The 12,796-nt window shown below is 48.8% G+C and overlaps 6 protein-coding genes across 6 annotated transcripts, besides 1 other annotated feature; 4 read left to right on the top strand and 2 right to left on the bottom strand.

Moving 5' to 3' along the window:
* The first annotated feature begins 1,139 nt into the window (after positions 1-1,139).
* Positions 1,140-1,370: a dispersed repeat.
* A 980-nt stretch (positions 1,371-2,350) lies between these two features.
* EKO05_0000022 (uncharacterized protein) lies at positions 2,351-3,687 on the top strand (the record flags this gene model as incomplete). Its single annotated transcript, XM_038936796.1, has 4 exons — positions 2,351-2,466; positions 2,517-2,650; positions 2,703-3,109; positions 3,157-3,687. 4 exons carry the CDS (start codon positions 2,351-2,353, stop codon positions 3,685-3,687), a joined length of 1,188 nt encoding a protein of 395 aa, XP_038802563.1.
* A 331-nt stretch (positions 3,688-4,018) lies between these two features.
* Positions 4,019-4,702, top strand: EKO05_0000021 (uncharacterized protein; the record flags this gene model as incomplete). The annotated part of the gene is made up of 1 exon (XM_038944591.1): positions 4,019-4,702. One exon carries the CDS (start codon positions 4,019-4,021, stop codon positions 4,700-4,702), a length of 684 nt encoding a protein of 227 aa, XP_038802562.1.
* Positions 4,703-5,212: 510 nt separating this feature from the next.
* Positions 5,213-5,812, top strand: EKO05_0000020 (uncharacterized protein; the record flags this gene model as incomplete). Its single annotated transcript, XM_059635361.1, has 1 exon — positions 5,213-5,812. The coding sequence occupies one exon, from the start codon at positions 5,213-5,215 to the stop codon at positions 5,810-5,812; it is 600 nt and encodes a 199-aa protein (XP_059491344.1).
* Positions 5,813-7,301: 1,489 nt separating this feature from the next.
* EKO05_0000019 (uncharacterized protein) lies at positions 7,302-9,567 on the bottom strand (the record flags this gene model as incomplete). The annotated part of the gene is made up of 5 exons (XM_038936870.1): positions 7,302-8,434; positions 8,488-8,799; positions 8,846-9,110; positions 9,174-9,272; positions 9,325-9,567. The coding sequence occupies 5 exons, from the start codon at positions 9,565-9,567 to the stop codon at positions 7,302-7,304; spliced, it is 2,052 nt and encodes a 683-aa protein (XP_038802561.1).
* Positions 9,568-10,355: 788 nt separating this feature from the next.
* EKO05_0000018 (uncharacterized protein) lies at positions 10,356-10,781 on the bottom strand (the record flags this gene model as incomplete). Its single annotated transcript, XM_059635360.1, has 1 exon — positions 10,356-10,781. One exon carries the CDS (start codon positions 10,779-10,781, stop codon positions 10,356-10,358), a length of 426 nt encoding a protein of 141 aa, XP_059491343.1.
* A 930-nt stretch (positions 10,782-11,711) lies between these two features.
* On the top strand, positions 11,712-12,023 carry EKO05_0000017 (uncharacterized protein; the record flags this gene model as incomplete). The annotated part of the gene is made up of 1 exon (XM_038944590.1): positions 11,712-12,023. One exon carries the CDS (start codon positions 11,712-11,714, stop codon positions 12,021-12,023), a length of 312 nt encoding a protein of 103 aa, XP_038802560.1.
* Between the last annotated feature and the right edge of the window lie 773 nt (positions 12,024-12,796).

Below are 12,796 nucleotides of genomic sequence, written 5' to 3'. Positions count from 1 at the left end.
GTACGCATTCTCCCAGTTGACGGTGCCATTGGCCAAGAAGAAATGTACATCTCCCTGGGTAGTAAAGCTGCCAAATCCACCACCGGTCAAACCTCCTACAGCGCCAATGCTGACGCCTCCAGTCACCGATGTGGATCCAGAGTTGATCGCTAGACCTCCGCCGCCGGTAGCAAGTAAGCGATTCTTGAAGGTGCTTGAATCGGGAGCGTAGTAGGAAACGTGAACGAGATCATCGCGACCGTCGTGCCTATAGGAAAATGTGATGTTGCAGTAGGCTACGTTAGCATCCGGATAGAAGGATTAGTTGCTGAGAGTGTAATTCGATACAAGGGTAGTGGTGACAGACGCTGCGTTGACTGTAATCCCTTGGTAGGCACCAGACGCAGGCGGCTTGGAAGCAGCGTAAGAAGGAGTGCAAAGCTCTTTCAAAGATAGTGAAGTGACGGAAGACACTAGTGATCCCACGAACAACTGAGTCCGCATTGCGAAGATCTTGAGCAGCTTGGAGAAGTGGAGTGGCAGGGCGCGTTGAGCTCGTGGTCAAACCCAAGAATTTGTCGATGTCCTCTTTTATAGAACTTATTATTGACCCGGTGACGTCGTCTAGAAGAGTCATAATTACCGTAGAGGAGGTAGATTACGACGTCTTGTGTGAGGGAACAGCATTTGTCACTTCCCAGTGAGATATCTGACTTTGAATGACCATTATGATCTGTTACAGGAACTGTGTTAAAAAAGAAATCAGTTCAGGTTTGCGGAGGGACAATGAGGAAGATGCTGCAGGGTTCGATATTCGATGTGTTTCGGGTAAGTCTTTACCTACCTGCACGCTCGTCAGAGACCGGTCCACCTACCTGCAACGAGTGGCTTTTGTTTGATACGCTACTTACTTCAAAAGCTCTAAGTGTACTTGGATGAGACTTTTAGTAGCTTGAGCAGACAGATCCTAATGTTTAGACAACAATAGATAGCGAGTCCAACGTTTAGTACCAGGTCTACCAACTTAACTAGTGATGCAGAATTCATTTTAGTATTCTAGAAGCTAGACTTTTGTACTATTTTAGACAAGTGCAGGGCAAGTACAATAAGGCAACCTCTGCTTGGTATAAGCACTATCTCTAGCTCTTCTACTCTCTTACTGTCAGGACTTCTGATGAGATCAGATGGCACAACCTACTAGCAGGTTCCATCTAACTCAGTCGATCCTTCCAGGCCTTCACTTTCACTAACAACGAGGTAGGGCCTCCTTCTTAAAAGAACACCATCTTCTCTGCCCTCTTGTAGCTCCTTGTCTGCTATTTTGTTCACTCCTCTTCGAATCTGCCAGTTCACCAAATCGCTACCTTTGTGCTTGTGAAGTCTGCCTCACACTTTCACTCCTTCACTCTAGCTGCATTTATATCTACGCTCTAGTATATGTAGTGTTATTAACACATAGGTAAGATTTAGCTAGATTGCATAAACATAGCATGTTGAAGGCTGTAGTGTAAGTAGTTAGAGAGTAACAATGTACCTTATAAGTGCAAAGTATAAAGAAGTATTCTCTAGGTAGCAAGAACACTAAAGTTGCATCTAGTAACTAGATAGAAGCAGAAAAGGTTGGCCTTACGTTGCAATAACCTCGTTTAGTGTGTAGAGCACTAAAAATGCAAATTCGGTGTCCTGGAAACCGACTAGACTCCTTAGTGCTGAGCCAGCGTCTGGGCATGGGCATTCGAGCATGTCGCTTGCCAAGTCTTTTCGTGCTCGGAGTGGAGGTGAGCAGTTGAAAAGACTATAGTAACCCCACGCTTCTAAAAGCTTGGCCGGCAACTACACGATATGTCTGGCTAGTTAACCCCATTAGGAATTGGTACCTGAGCTAGCGTTGACTGATTAGGTTTGTCGCAGTTGTAGTAACCACGTGTGTTCTAAAGGCAGTGGTGCCGTAACTAAGATGCACATTGCCCTGCTGTATTTGTAGGCTAGTATTTGTCGCCAGAGCATCGCGTGAGGCAAGGCGGTGTTCTGAGGGCTGTGACTGGTAGCTGTGTATGTTACATCACGATTCTTGTGGCGACGTTTAGTTCTTTTGTAAAGAGGTACTTTCTGTTTAGTAAACCGAGCAACGGATGTGATTTTGTATTATACGCAAGAAAAGATGCTGTAAACGTGTCGTTAGGCTTAGATGATAGATGATGGCGTCACTGGTGGAGCACCTTCCTTCTCCAGCAAGCCACCCCACCCCACCTTCAGTCCGCGCAAGGTTTAAAGAACAACAGCGCAACACGCCCTTCGCCCTACGAGCTAATCATTATAAACCAGTCATTTGAGAAAATCGAAGCTATAACCACATCAAAAATCTGCGAACATGACATCCTCTTTCGACATCTCGAAAGCGCGCGAACGCTTCCCCGCACTACAGCAGGACCAGGTATTCCTTGACAACGCCGGAGGCAGCCAGGCTTTGGGAGACGTGATTGATTCGTGAGTTCTCGAAGAGTTCAATTAACAAGAACAAACTAATGTAACGTTAGCATCACTCAGTACCTGTCCAAGACCAATGTCCAACTCGGTGCTTCGTACCACACGGGCACGCAGTCAAACACCAAATATGAGGAAGGATACCAAGCAGCTGCAAAATACATTAACGCAGGACGCGACGAGATAGGTGCACAATTCAACCAAAGTACAGGTCGAATGACAATGCTGATTATATGCAGTACTTGGAGCATCCACAACCCAGCTCTTCATGAATTTGTCCAGCGCAATGCTACTGAACGAAGGGGATGAGATTATCCTCTCGAAGATGGAACATGAAACCAACGTGAAGCCGTGGCTATTTATGGCTGAACGCCTTAAGCTGAAAGTGACCTGGTGGCACTCAGATAAGCCTGAGCTGAAGCTGACTGCAGAGAACCTGAGGCCGCTTCTCTCAACCAAGGTCAAATTTGTGGCGTGTACACATGTCTCGAATGTTCTCGGGTCAATCCATGATGTATCGGCGATTGCAAATGCTGTCCACGAAGTGGGCGCGTTATTCTGCGTGGATGGTGTGAGCTTTGCGCCGCACAGAAGGGTTGATGTGAAGGCTTTTGGTGTCGATTTTTACGCGTTCTCATGGTACAAGGTATGTATCCTGGTCGTCGTCTAGTGAGCCTATGCTTACTTGCCCAGGTCTATGGTCCGCACATCGCTGTATTGTATGCCAGCAACTCCGCTCAGCAGTATGTCAAGCCTATGGCGCACTTTTTCAATCCAACCAAGACACTCGAGGATAAGCTCGGCTTTGCAGCTTCGAATTACGAAGGAGTGCAAGCAATCCCTGAAATTGCGAGATACCTTGAGGGTTCTGACCAGGCGATCATCGAACACGAGGGCAAACTTCAGAAGATTTTGCTCGACTTTCTGAACTCCCGTAACGATGTCACTGTTATCGGCTCAGCGTCCGCCGACTCGAAGGAACGTGTGCCGACGATCTCGTTTGTCGTTGAAGGTATTAGCCCAAAGACAATCGTCGTAGAAGCTGAGAAAATCTCCAACTACGGCTTTAGGTGGGGTCATTTCTACTCGAAGAGGCTATGCGATGAAATCCTGAAGACTGGTCCAGAAGGTGTGACAAGGGTCTCAATGGTGCACTATAACACCGAGGAGGAGATTCACGGCTTAGTCGAGGTTCTGAAGAAGGTTCTGCCACAGTCTTCGTAGTGAACTAGTTTCAAACGGTCCTGTGGTCAAAGAATCACGTATCCTCAATGCTTGTAACAAGGGCTATTACTATGCTAATGACACCCGTGGTCGACCCCACAACTGCAATCAGCTTACTAAAGCAAAGTGGTTCGGTGTGCTCCTGCTTACACTTGTTGCCAAGCCTCGATAACGGCCTGAGCGGAGCCGGTAGTAACGTTTTGCTCCGTTCCGGCGGGTAAGATCCATAGTCTCCACATAAAGTCGGGGGCACATTTCGGTCAAAATCACAACATCGGACAAATTTTCTGTTGATAGCGTCACAACCAGAACATCAAATACAACAATCAAAATGGCTCCTTTTAAAGTTGCGGTGTATCTTTACCCCTCAGCAGACATACTCGACTTCAGCGGGCCAGTGGAAATCTATAGCATGCGACCCGCATCTGGAGAAACTATCTTCGAAGTGAAAACATTCGGACACCACGATCGCATATCGTCGGAAAGTGGTAGTCTCGTCTATGTACCCAATGGCATTTTTGAGGAGCTAGAGGCCAATATCGCCGACTACGACATCCTTGTCATCCCAGGCGCGGATTTTGACGTCTTCGATCGTCTTCTTCCATCCAAGGAGGGCAAGGAGCTCACAGCTCTCCTACGCAAGTTTGTCAGTCTGCCGCCAAGACAGGAGGCTGGAGCCAGGATCCTGCAGTCTGTATGCACGGGCGCCATCATTCTTGCGGCATCCAACGTCCTGGCTGGTCGCACAGTGACAACACATCATCTTGGTTTCGACATGTTGAAGACGACGGCCGATAAAGCAGCAGGTGGCGATGCAAGGATTGAAGTGGTGAAGAAACGATGGGTCGACGCCGGCACGACTGAAGCTGGTGTAAGAATCATCAACGCTGCGGGAGTCACTTCCGGTATCGACACGAGCCTGTGGATCTATGAGCAGCTTGCAGGAAAAGAGCAGGCGGATTATGTAGCCGAAATTGCGGAATTCGAGCGTAGAGGCGAGGCTTGGGGTACGTGAAGTATGTGCTCTTCTTTAAGATGCCAGTCGTAGTTGGAATAGACTCCTTGGCCATCAAATGCTACACTGCCATCTAAGGATCAAGGCTACCGTTGTTTCCACATAGTTATAGCCCGAAAGGAAGAGTAAGGCACGGAAAGGGTGCTAACCGAAAGGGACACTAGCGCTCAGGATCCGTCGGCAAATCGCGAAGCCACATCGAGCTCTCGCTCTCGTATTCGAACCGCACTTTACTCAATAGCAGCGTGTTCTCGCGTAAATCGCCATGCCGAGGTTGGGATCTAAGAAGAGTCGCCATGGGTGTGTGCAATGCAAGGCGAGACGCGTGAAGGTATGTACCAACAGCCTTCCTGTTAACAACGAGATCACCTTTTTAGTGCGACGAGAACCGGCCGTGCGGCGCGTGTGCTAGATACCGCGTTGAGTGCAGTCTGCTGAGTATCTCTGTATCAAGCCGCGCACACACAGTCTCTCAGACGCCATCGACACACACAGGCTCAACCAGCCCGGATGGCTATGACATGTCTTTGTTACCCGGATGGCTATGACATGTCTTTGTTACCCGGATCAACAACGACTGATTGTGTCAAACATCAACTGAGACCTGCCCACCAGTACGATCCATTCACCACGTCTCCAGAAGCCACAGCCGGAGAATGGATGCATAATCTAGAATTGATGCATCACTATACTGCTCATGCTCACATGACAATGCCCGGACTGCAAGCCGCAAAACAGATTTGGGGCTTCGCGGTACCACAAGAGGGCTTCAAGCATCCGCATCTTATGCACGTTATTCTATCTTTCTCGGCCAATCATCTTGCTTATATAAACTTGTCGAGGGCTTCTTACTATCGTGTTCTTGCCTCGACTCACCAGTCAGCAGCCCTCACAGGTCTGAACCGAACTCTCGCAGACCTTGGGCCAGCCAACTGCCATGCGTTGTTCGCATCGGCTTCACTGACCATCATGAACGCTTTTGCAGACGCTCGAACCTACTCTCTTGAGATTTTGATTGAGATCCTCCAGCTACTCCGCGGGATGTCCTTCGTTCTCAACACCGCCGTGCCCTGGATTGAGAATGGGCCCTTCGACGCAATCATCCGGTGAAGCATCGGTGATCAGCTGAATAAACCATCTGCATTGTTGTCATCTTTCCTTGTTGAGATTCAGGCTGCCAGCTACCCTTTACCAAGCGAGTCAGCAGAAAGTCAAGCTAGCCGCATAAAAGCTGCGGAGCAACTGCGCCACACCCTGCAGTACAGCATCGATACCTCCGGACATCCAGCCTTGCGAGCTGCGATGACATGACCCACGACTCTTGAGGCGGACTTCCTGGAATCGTTGAAGAAAGGATTGGATACTAAAGTCCGTGTATTGCTGAAATTGTACAGGAGGCTTCTTGAGTTCGCCAGCTCGGAATGTATGTTCATCTCGGGGTGGAGAGGTATTTCATCACGAATCTGACAGCCTTTTAACAGAGCCGAGTAAGAGATATGTTCCCGAAGATCAGATATTGGCTTTCGATTCTTCCGTGGTAGATCAGACGTGAACAACGAAATTGCCTAGCCGCGCTGCAAAAGGTACCCGCGTCACACACCATCTCCAAGATCCAAGCAAAGTGCGATAGGGAGTCAACACGTCGTTTGAGCAGATGAAACTATCGTGTTATGCGAGTCCTACAGAGGCAAGTGGAGGACTGCCAAAAATTTAGATATGCACGTAAACTCTAATCTCGAAACGGGGGTAATGGCTACTGTCACAATTCTGGCAAAAACGCTATTTGGACAAAACGCGAGGCTGTTAAGGAGCCCCAGCGCACGCATGCGGTACATGGGGCAACGTCTCAAATATTCCTATATCCCTGAACTTTACGCTCTGTTAGGTTCCAGCGCTTGAGAAAAGTGGACCTGTCGATACCCGAATTCGGGGTCATGATCAGCGTTATGTAAGGAGTTAACAGATGAACAAGGCAGATATACATATGTCTGATGTAGAGAGATCAAAGTCAAGCAGGAAAGCCGAAGGAAACGCCGTCTAATAAATAACCCAGCATTAGAAGACCATCACTGCGTCACCTAGCCGCAATATAGATACAGACTAGTCTAGATATGCTCATAGTCATGGTTTTGTGTTCGCAGAATATTCGTCCCGAGCAAGTCGCTACCAATTTGTTCAGATGGTCAATAGAAGATCATTGTCCTCTATTTGTATCGAACTGGGTTTCTTTCTTTCCTGTTTACAAACCAAACGACAAGAAGTTATCCATAGCCACATCAGCGAGCTCAAAGCAACAAGTCACGCGCTCGTCTTGATATGGGCTTCCCGATGGCGCCCCTACCTATGTCACATCTTGAGTTGTTACAAAAGTACAGGCTTAATTGTGTCGTACCGACCCCAAGTGCAGTTGCTTAGAAAATACATTTATCATGACACAATGATGACTTGCTTTTGGGAAAGATACTCATTGTATCAAGGATGAGTTCAAGATACTCAAACTAGAATACGTTGATTTTCCGAAGCTGAGCCTGACTACTGAGGCTAATGTACATTATTGCTAATCGACGCCGTGTAGATGGTCGTTGTAAAAAGTTATCTACTAAAATCCGATTCCTTCTCCGATAGGGCAATTCGGTACATTGGCCTGCCAAGCAACCTTCGCATACGCAGGAAGGTAGCTGTTAGTTGTGAACTTCTTGTCCATATAGTAGGAGACCTGGTTCAACGAAAACTTGCCACCCACGTCAGCACTGTTCAAAGCATTGACGATGTAACTAGCAATGAAGTCGAGAAAGACAAGATCAACGGTCTTGGGGAGGGACCCATCCAGGGGAAATGACCCATTAGCCTGAAGATCGTTGGGCTGAGGGTAGTGCGGGATGTTCGAATGGACAGTATCATCACCGTCATTGCCAAAGTCGTCCACGGTGGTGTATCCCGGGGTGGGAGTGGTAGATTGACGTCGTATCAAACGTCCACCTTGTTTCGAGCGGCGAGTTACCCCCTCATAAGAATGTGTGAGTGGTGGATCAATGCAGGTGTCGCGATCAGCGAGGATGGTGTTGAAATCGAAATCAGCGTTTTCGAGGTCACGCTTCTTCTGGTATGGTCCCGCGTTCAGAATGTCGATGACTTTAGAGGCTTGCTCATAAGGAACGTCAGGAATGAACTGGAACGCATCATCGAACGGCGAGACGATGAAAGAATCATCATACGTGAATGGTCCCTTGGCAAGATCGAATCGAATGCTCCCAGTGTTGATGATGATCAAGCGAGAGTTATTTTTGCGTGTCTCATTTACAACGACTGTAGAAAGAGCGGTCTGTAGTAGCTTGAAGATGTTGCCATCAGTCCCGTATGGTTTGCAGTATTGGCAGTACGTCTCAGGCGCGCAGCCATAGAGGCTGGTAAGGTTGAGCTTAGCGCGCTCTGTTGTGATCTCGGATGTAACTGCAGCGCCCTTGGGTGTACCAAACGCATTGAAGTTCTGACTACCCTTGGCGTGGTATGCAAACGTCTGACGGTTCCAGTCTAGGTAGCGTCGGGCATAACGCAAACTGGAAGGAGAGGTTGAAGTTGGCAACTGCAAACTCGCACTGACTGTACCAGTGCTTGGTGGCGGGACAGCACTTCGTGTAGGGTTTGGTACACCTTTGGGGTTCTTCTTTACCTTCTTTGCCGTGGACTCGATGCCAGACATAGCTAACCAACCCAACGTCTCACAGTATCGACCTTAATCGATGTTAGCAATCACGAGGAACGTGAAAAGATACTCGAGATCTTACCAGACTCTAATGCTGTAGCTTTGTTGTCCCACACGGTAAAGTCGCGGATATGAGTATGACCGCCGAAGCCCTGAATGGGCACGTCTGGCCTCTCACCACGGATAGCACCAAATACCGTGTCAAAAGAGCTGCTCGACTCGTTAAGCCTGACCGGGTTATGACCAGCCAGTACGAAAAGATCAATGGGATCCTTATAGTTGACAGCGTCAAGGAACCACTGTTCTTTCACCAGATCAGCCGCTTTGATGACCTTCGAAACATTGCTGTTGCCAGTAAAGTCAAAGAGCACCCCAAATGCCATTATGCGTAGACCTTGCTTAAGATCAGTCGTGGACATTGATGTATGGACTTATCATACCTCGCTCCGTGGTGAAGTAGCGATACTGTGCACCAATGTATTCAAACTGTCCGGTAGCGGGGTTCTTGATTTGCACATTACTTGTGATGTACTTGTCTCCGTACACCTTTGAGAAGTTGCTAAAGGTCTCGTAGGCAATTTCTGTTACGTAGAGCTCGTGATTTCCAATTGTCAGAAGGTCGTAATCAACGTTCTCGAAAATAGGATTGGACACTACACCATTGGGTGATGTTGCGTCGCTCAAGCCGGCTCCGTCGTGCAAATCCTAATGACGTTTAGTTGTGTTGAGCCAATTTGTGAGAGTACTATGACTCTGAGAGCGGCTTACACCTGTGTCAACCAATAACAAATCCACACCAAGCTTGTTGGCCTTCTGCTTCATATGCCTTGTGAAGCTGACGAAGTCACCCCAATCAGCTCCATAACTCTACTACGCATCAGTCTCAACCAATCATAGACAGACGGGCTCGATGTCTTACTTGCTCCTTGATGTGACCCTCTAGCCAGCCATGCGTATCGGTCGTATGCAAGAAGTTGATCTGGCCCCATTCAAGAGGGGCTTTTGGCCCTGTGGTCGCATTGCTTGCATCTGGCTGCATACGCCTAACATTGCGTGTCAAGACCACATCATCCTTCAGCGGCCCATAGCAACTGTGGTCTCCTCCGCATGCCAAAGCTGTAGCAATAGCAGCAGCAATGACGCTGACACTTTGAAACCGCATCTCAAGGATCGAAGCTGATGAAGCGGACTATATGATGATAGGAAGGCTCCCTGGCCGATTTATATGCGTTACCCCTTGCCAAATTCGCTGAACGTCTAGAGAGGCACGGCGGCGAAATGTTCACACGTGCGACAATCGTTGGAAGATGATAGGAGGACGATAAGCTTCTCCAAGCTAGATGACAAGCCGTGCTTGCCGCTAACGGAAGGCTTGGTCGAGTAGAGTACCTTCCTGATTGGTGGCTAGTGACATCGGCTACCTCCACCTGGGCATGCTGTCACCCAGAGTCTCAGAAGCCAGAAACTCTTTTTAATCATTTCCATGTGTTTTTCGAAGAGGACATGAAGTTGACGGGATCAGACAGACGTACGATCAATCCTCACAGATCCATGCGATTGAAAGAAATGACGTCAGTCCTATCAGCAGGACGCATTTGCGGAAACTTATCAGCGTCTGTGCTTCACTCACCCACCTCGCGGTCCTCATACCAGTGCACCGACTTATGGGCCGGCGCCCATTGCTAGGTAGCACTCCTGGTTCTGGGGCCCAAAAAAACGATACACCGAGATCTATCAAGCGACCAGAGATGCCATCCACAGCACTGTAGGCATTGAGGTAAACCGACTTTTGCACCCAAGGGTTTGTATAAAAGGACAACAAAAATCCAAACGCAGACTTTCGGGCCATCTGTGTCACCGTGATTTCCTCAGCTACGGATCTTCAGCAGTCGATGGTGTGCACAAGCGTAACATTTGTGGCTTGCGCTATAGATTAATTGACTGTGAGCGTTAGAAAAGATCGAGCAACAGGCCCGAGATGGATTTATTCAAACCGAGAGCAATTGTGAGACAGATCCAGTGGAGCCTGTACTTCAATCCCACGCCGTATAACACGAGTGCGAGCGGTGCCGTAACGACATTCACAAGGATTACAGGTAATCGCATCTCAGGCTCGCGAACGCCTCCATTGGGCTGTGTCTGGATGTCGGCTATCCGGTCGGAGAGATGACCCCCGGATATATTCCAATGAAAGGCCCAACAAGTGCTGCAACGAAGCAGAGACCAGATTGCCAGGGTTTGAATCCATACGCCGTCTCGAAGGCGGGGGCGAAATTCGATGTGATGGCGACGAGGAAACAGATCGTTCCAGACACGACAAGCGCAGCCCACAATACCATTCGATTTCTTTCTCGTTGTAGTGTAGTCGCTGGCCATTCGCAGTAATCACATCTATTGCTTCGAAGTGTTGGCATATCCAGCCTCAGATCTGTGACATCATGTCAGAAACCGTACTGAAAGAGACTCTGCTTACCCTGCAGACCCAGCTCATCCCACCTTGAAGTAGAAAACTTCAAGTCCAACATCTGGACAATGTCCTCCCGGAAACATCGACCCTTCTGTTTCCAGTAAAGAGTTAAATTGGATCCTTGTTGTGCTTGGGGAGACAGTCATAACACCCGTTGTCTTGTTCAACTCTTTGCTTGTAATTGCTCAGATCAATCAATATCGCATAATCTCGTACGCTCTAAGCCGCCCATGAGTGCCTGCTAGAGCGGTCTGAAATATGCAGATTCCTGTGTCGTGCAATGTTCACCGCCTGATCGATATGATCTTCTCTCTCGGCTTCGACGACGGCGACTGGGAAGCGACTTGGGCTTCGGTGGTTGAAGACGCGGCCGACGCGCGCACGTTCCTGTTCCTCGGTGCTTGTATCGTTTCTCCAAGTGATGGGTAAATTTTGTGCCTCGCTCATGGTAGCTCAGTCTTCGTCAGATCCCTTTTCGATGTAGAGGCGCGGTATGATGACCAACACCGTGTAACGATCTGCCTTTGGGAAGATGTCTTGCGAGGGTTTTTGCACTGGAATTTAACCTTCGACAGCCCCCAGCCTGTATTGACGCCGCATTAAAATCTAAAAATTCGTGGGCATGTGGTCCACAATCCCGGGCTTGCAGCCTTAGCGTTGTACGAAGACAAATATGTTTTCATTTGCACTGGACTTGACTTGCCCTAGCAGAGTACATCAGAGACATATGTGTCTCAGACACTTCTTCGAAGAACAATATCGCGTTTTGTTAGGACCAATTTCAACAAATCCTTCACCTGAAAATCACCGGCTATCAGTTCTACGCCGTTCGCTCCAAAATGCCTAAACGGATTCTCCACGATGAAATCGCTATCGTGAGCGGTTCCAGCTCAGGTATCAGTGCTCATATTGGCCACGAACTTGAGTGGCGAGGCGCAAACGTGATTATCAATTACACATACCCGAAGCTACGAGAAGAGGCAGAAAAGTTGGCAGCAAGCTTGCCCACCGGATCAATTGCGGTGGAAGCCGACACCTCTACAATCGATGGATCGAAGAAACTTGTCCAAGAGGCTATCAAAGAGTTTGGCAGGGTTGAAATTCTCATTAAAACTGCGGCGTTCGCAGTTAATAAGCCATTCGAAGAATAGACATTGGACGACTGGGATTTACTTGTCAATCTTGATGGGCGAGGCACGTTTCTCCTTACACAATCAACCATGCCTTATCCCCCAAAGCACCGAGGCCGTATCATCAACTTCGTGTCCATTCTGCGAAAGAAGTTCCTCCCGTGCAGACGATCTATACAGGGAGCAAAGGATTGGTGGACAGTTCCACTAGAGTATGGGCGAAGGAGTTACCGCCGAAATGTGGCGTTACTGTGAACGCTGTCAGCCCATGACCCACGAGAACCGAGGGTTCGCGCAGGCTGGGGAAGAGTTCATGACCAAGATACAGCCAGTCATCGACAAGACACCTGTGGAAGCCAGATTGGGTAGGACGGATGAAATCGCCTTTGCCGTGGCATTACTATGCGAGCCACGTGCAAGCTGGATTGACGGAACGCATTTGATGGCAAACGGTGGGCTTTATGTGTAATGAGAGTTGGGTTCCGGCAACGTTTCTTCTTGACGCATATGATGAGCATTTGATGCTGAACCACACAGATCATGCGTGGACGCGCCACCGTCACTTAATCGAGTGGAGGGACCAATCCGAACATCGACCTGGACCTCTAGTCACTACGCCTGGTACCACTAGCATTCTACCAATCGTTTTCATAAGATGTCAGAATTCGGTTCGAAGAGCGGTAGCTTACGTTCGTTGCGAAGCTTGCGTATATTGTGGGGACCCTAGGTAGCTTCCCCCGCACTTCGTTCCCCCACCTCGTCCGGCCCCCACCTTTCCGACCTTCGGGAGCCCG

This window comes from Ascochyta rabiei, chromosome 1, assembly GCF_004011695.2.
Source record: "Ascochyta rabiei chromosome 1, complete sequence".
Lineage (NCBI taxonomy): Eukaryota > Fungi > Ascomycota > Dothideomycetes > Pleosporales > Didymellaceae > Ascochyta > Ascochyta rabiei.
This window is presented reverse-complemented; position numbering and strand designations above follow the sequence as displayed.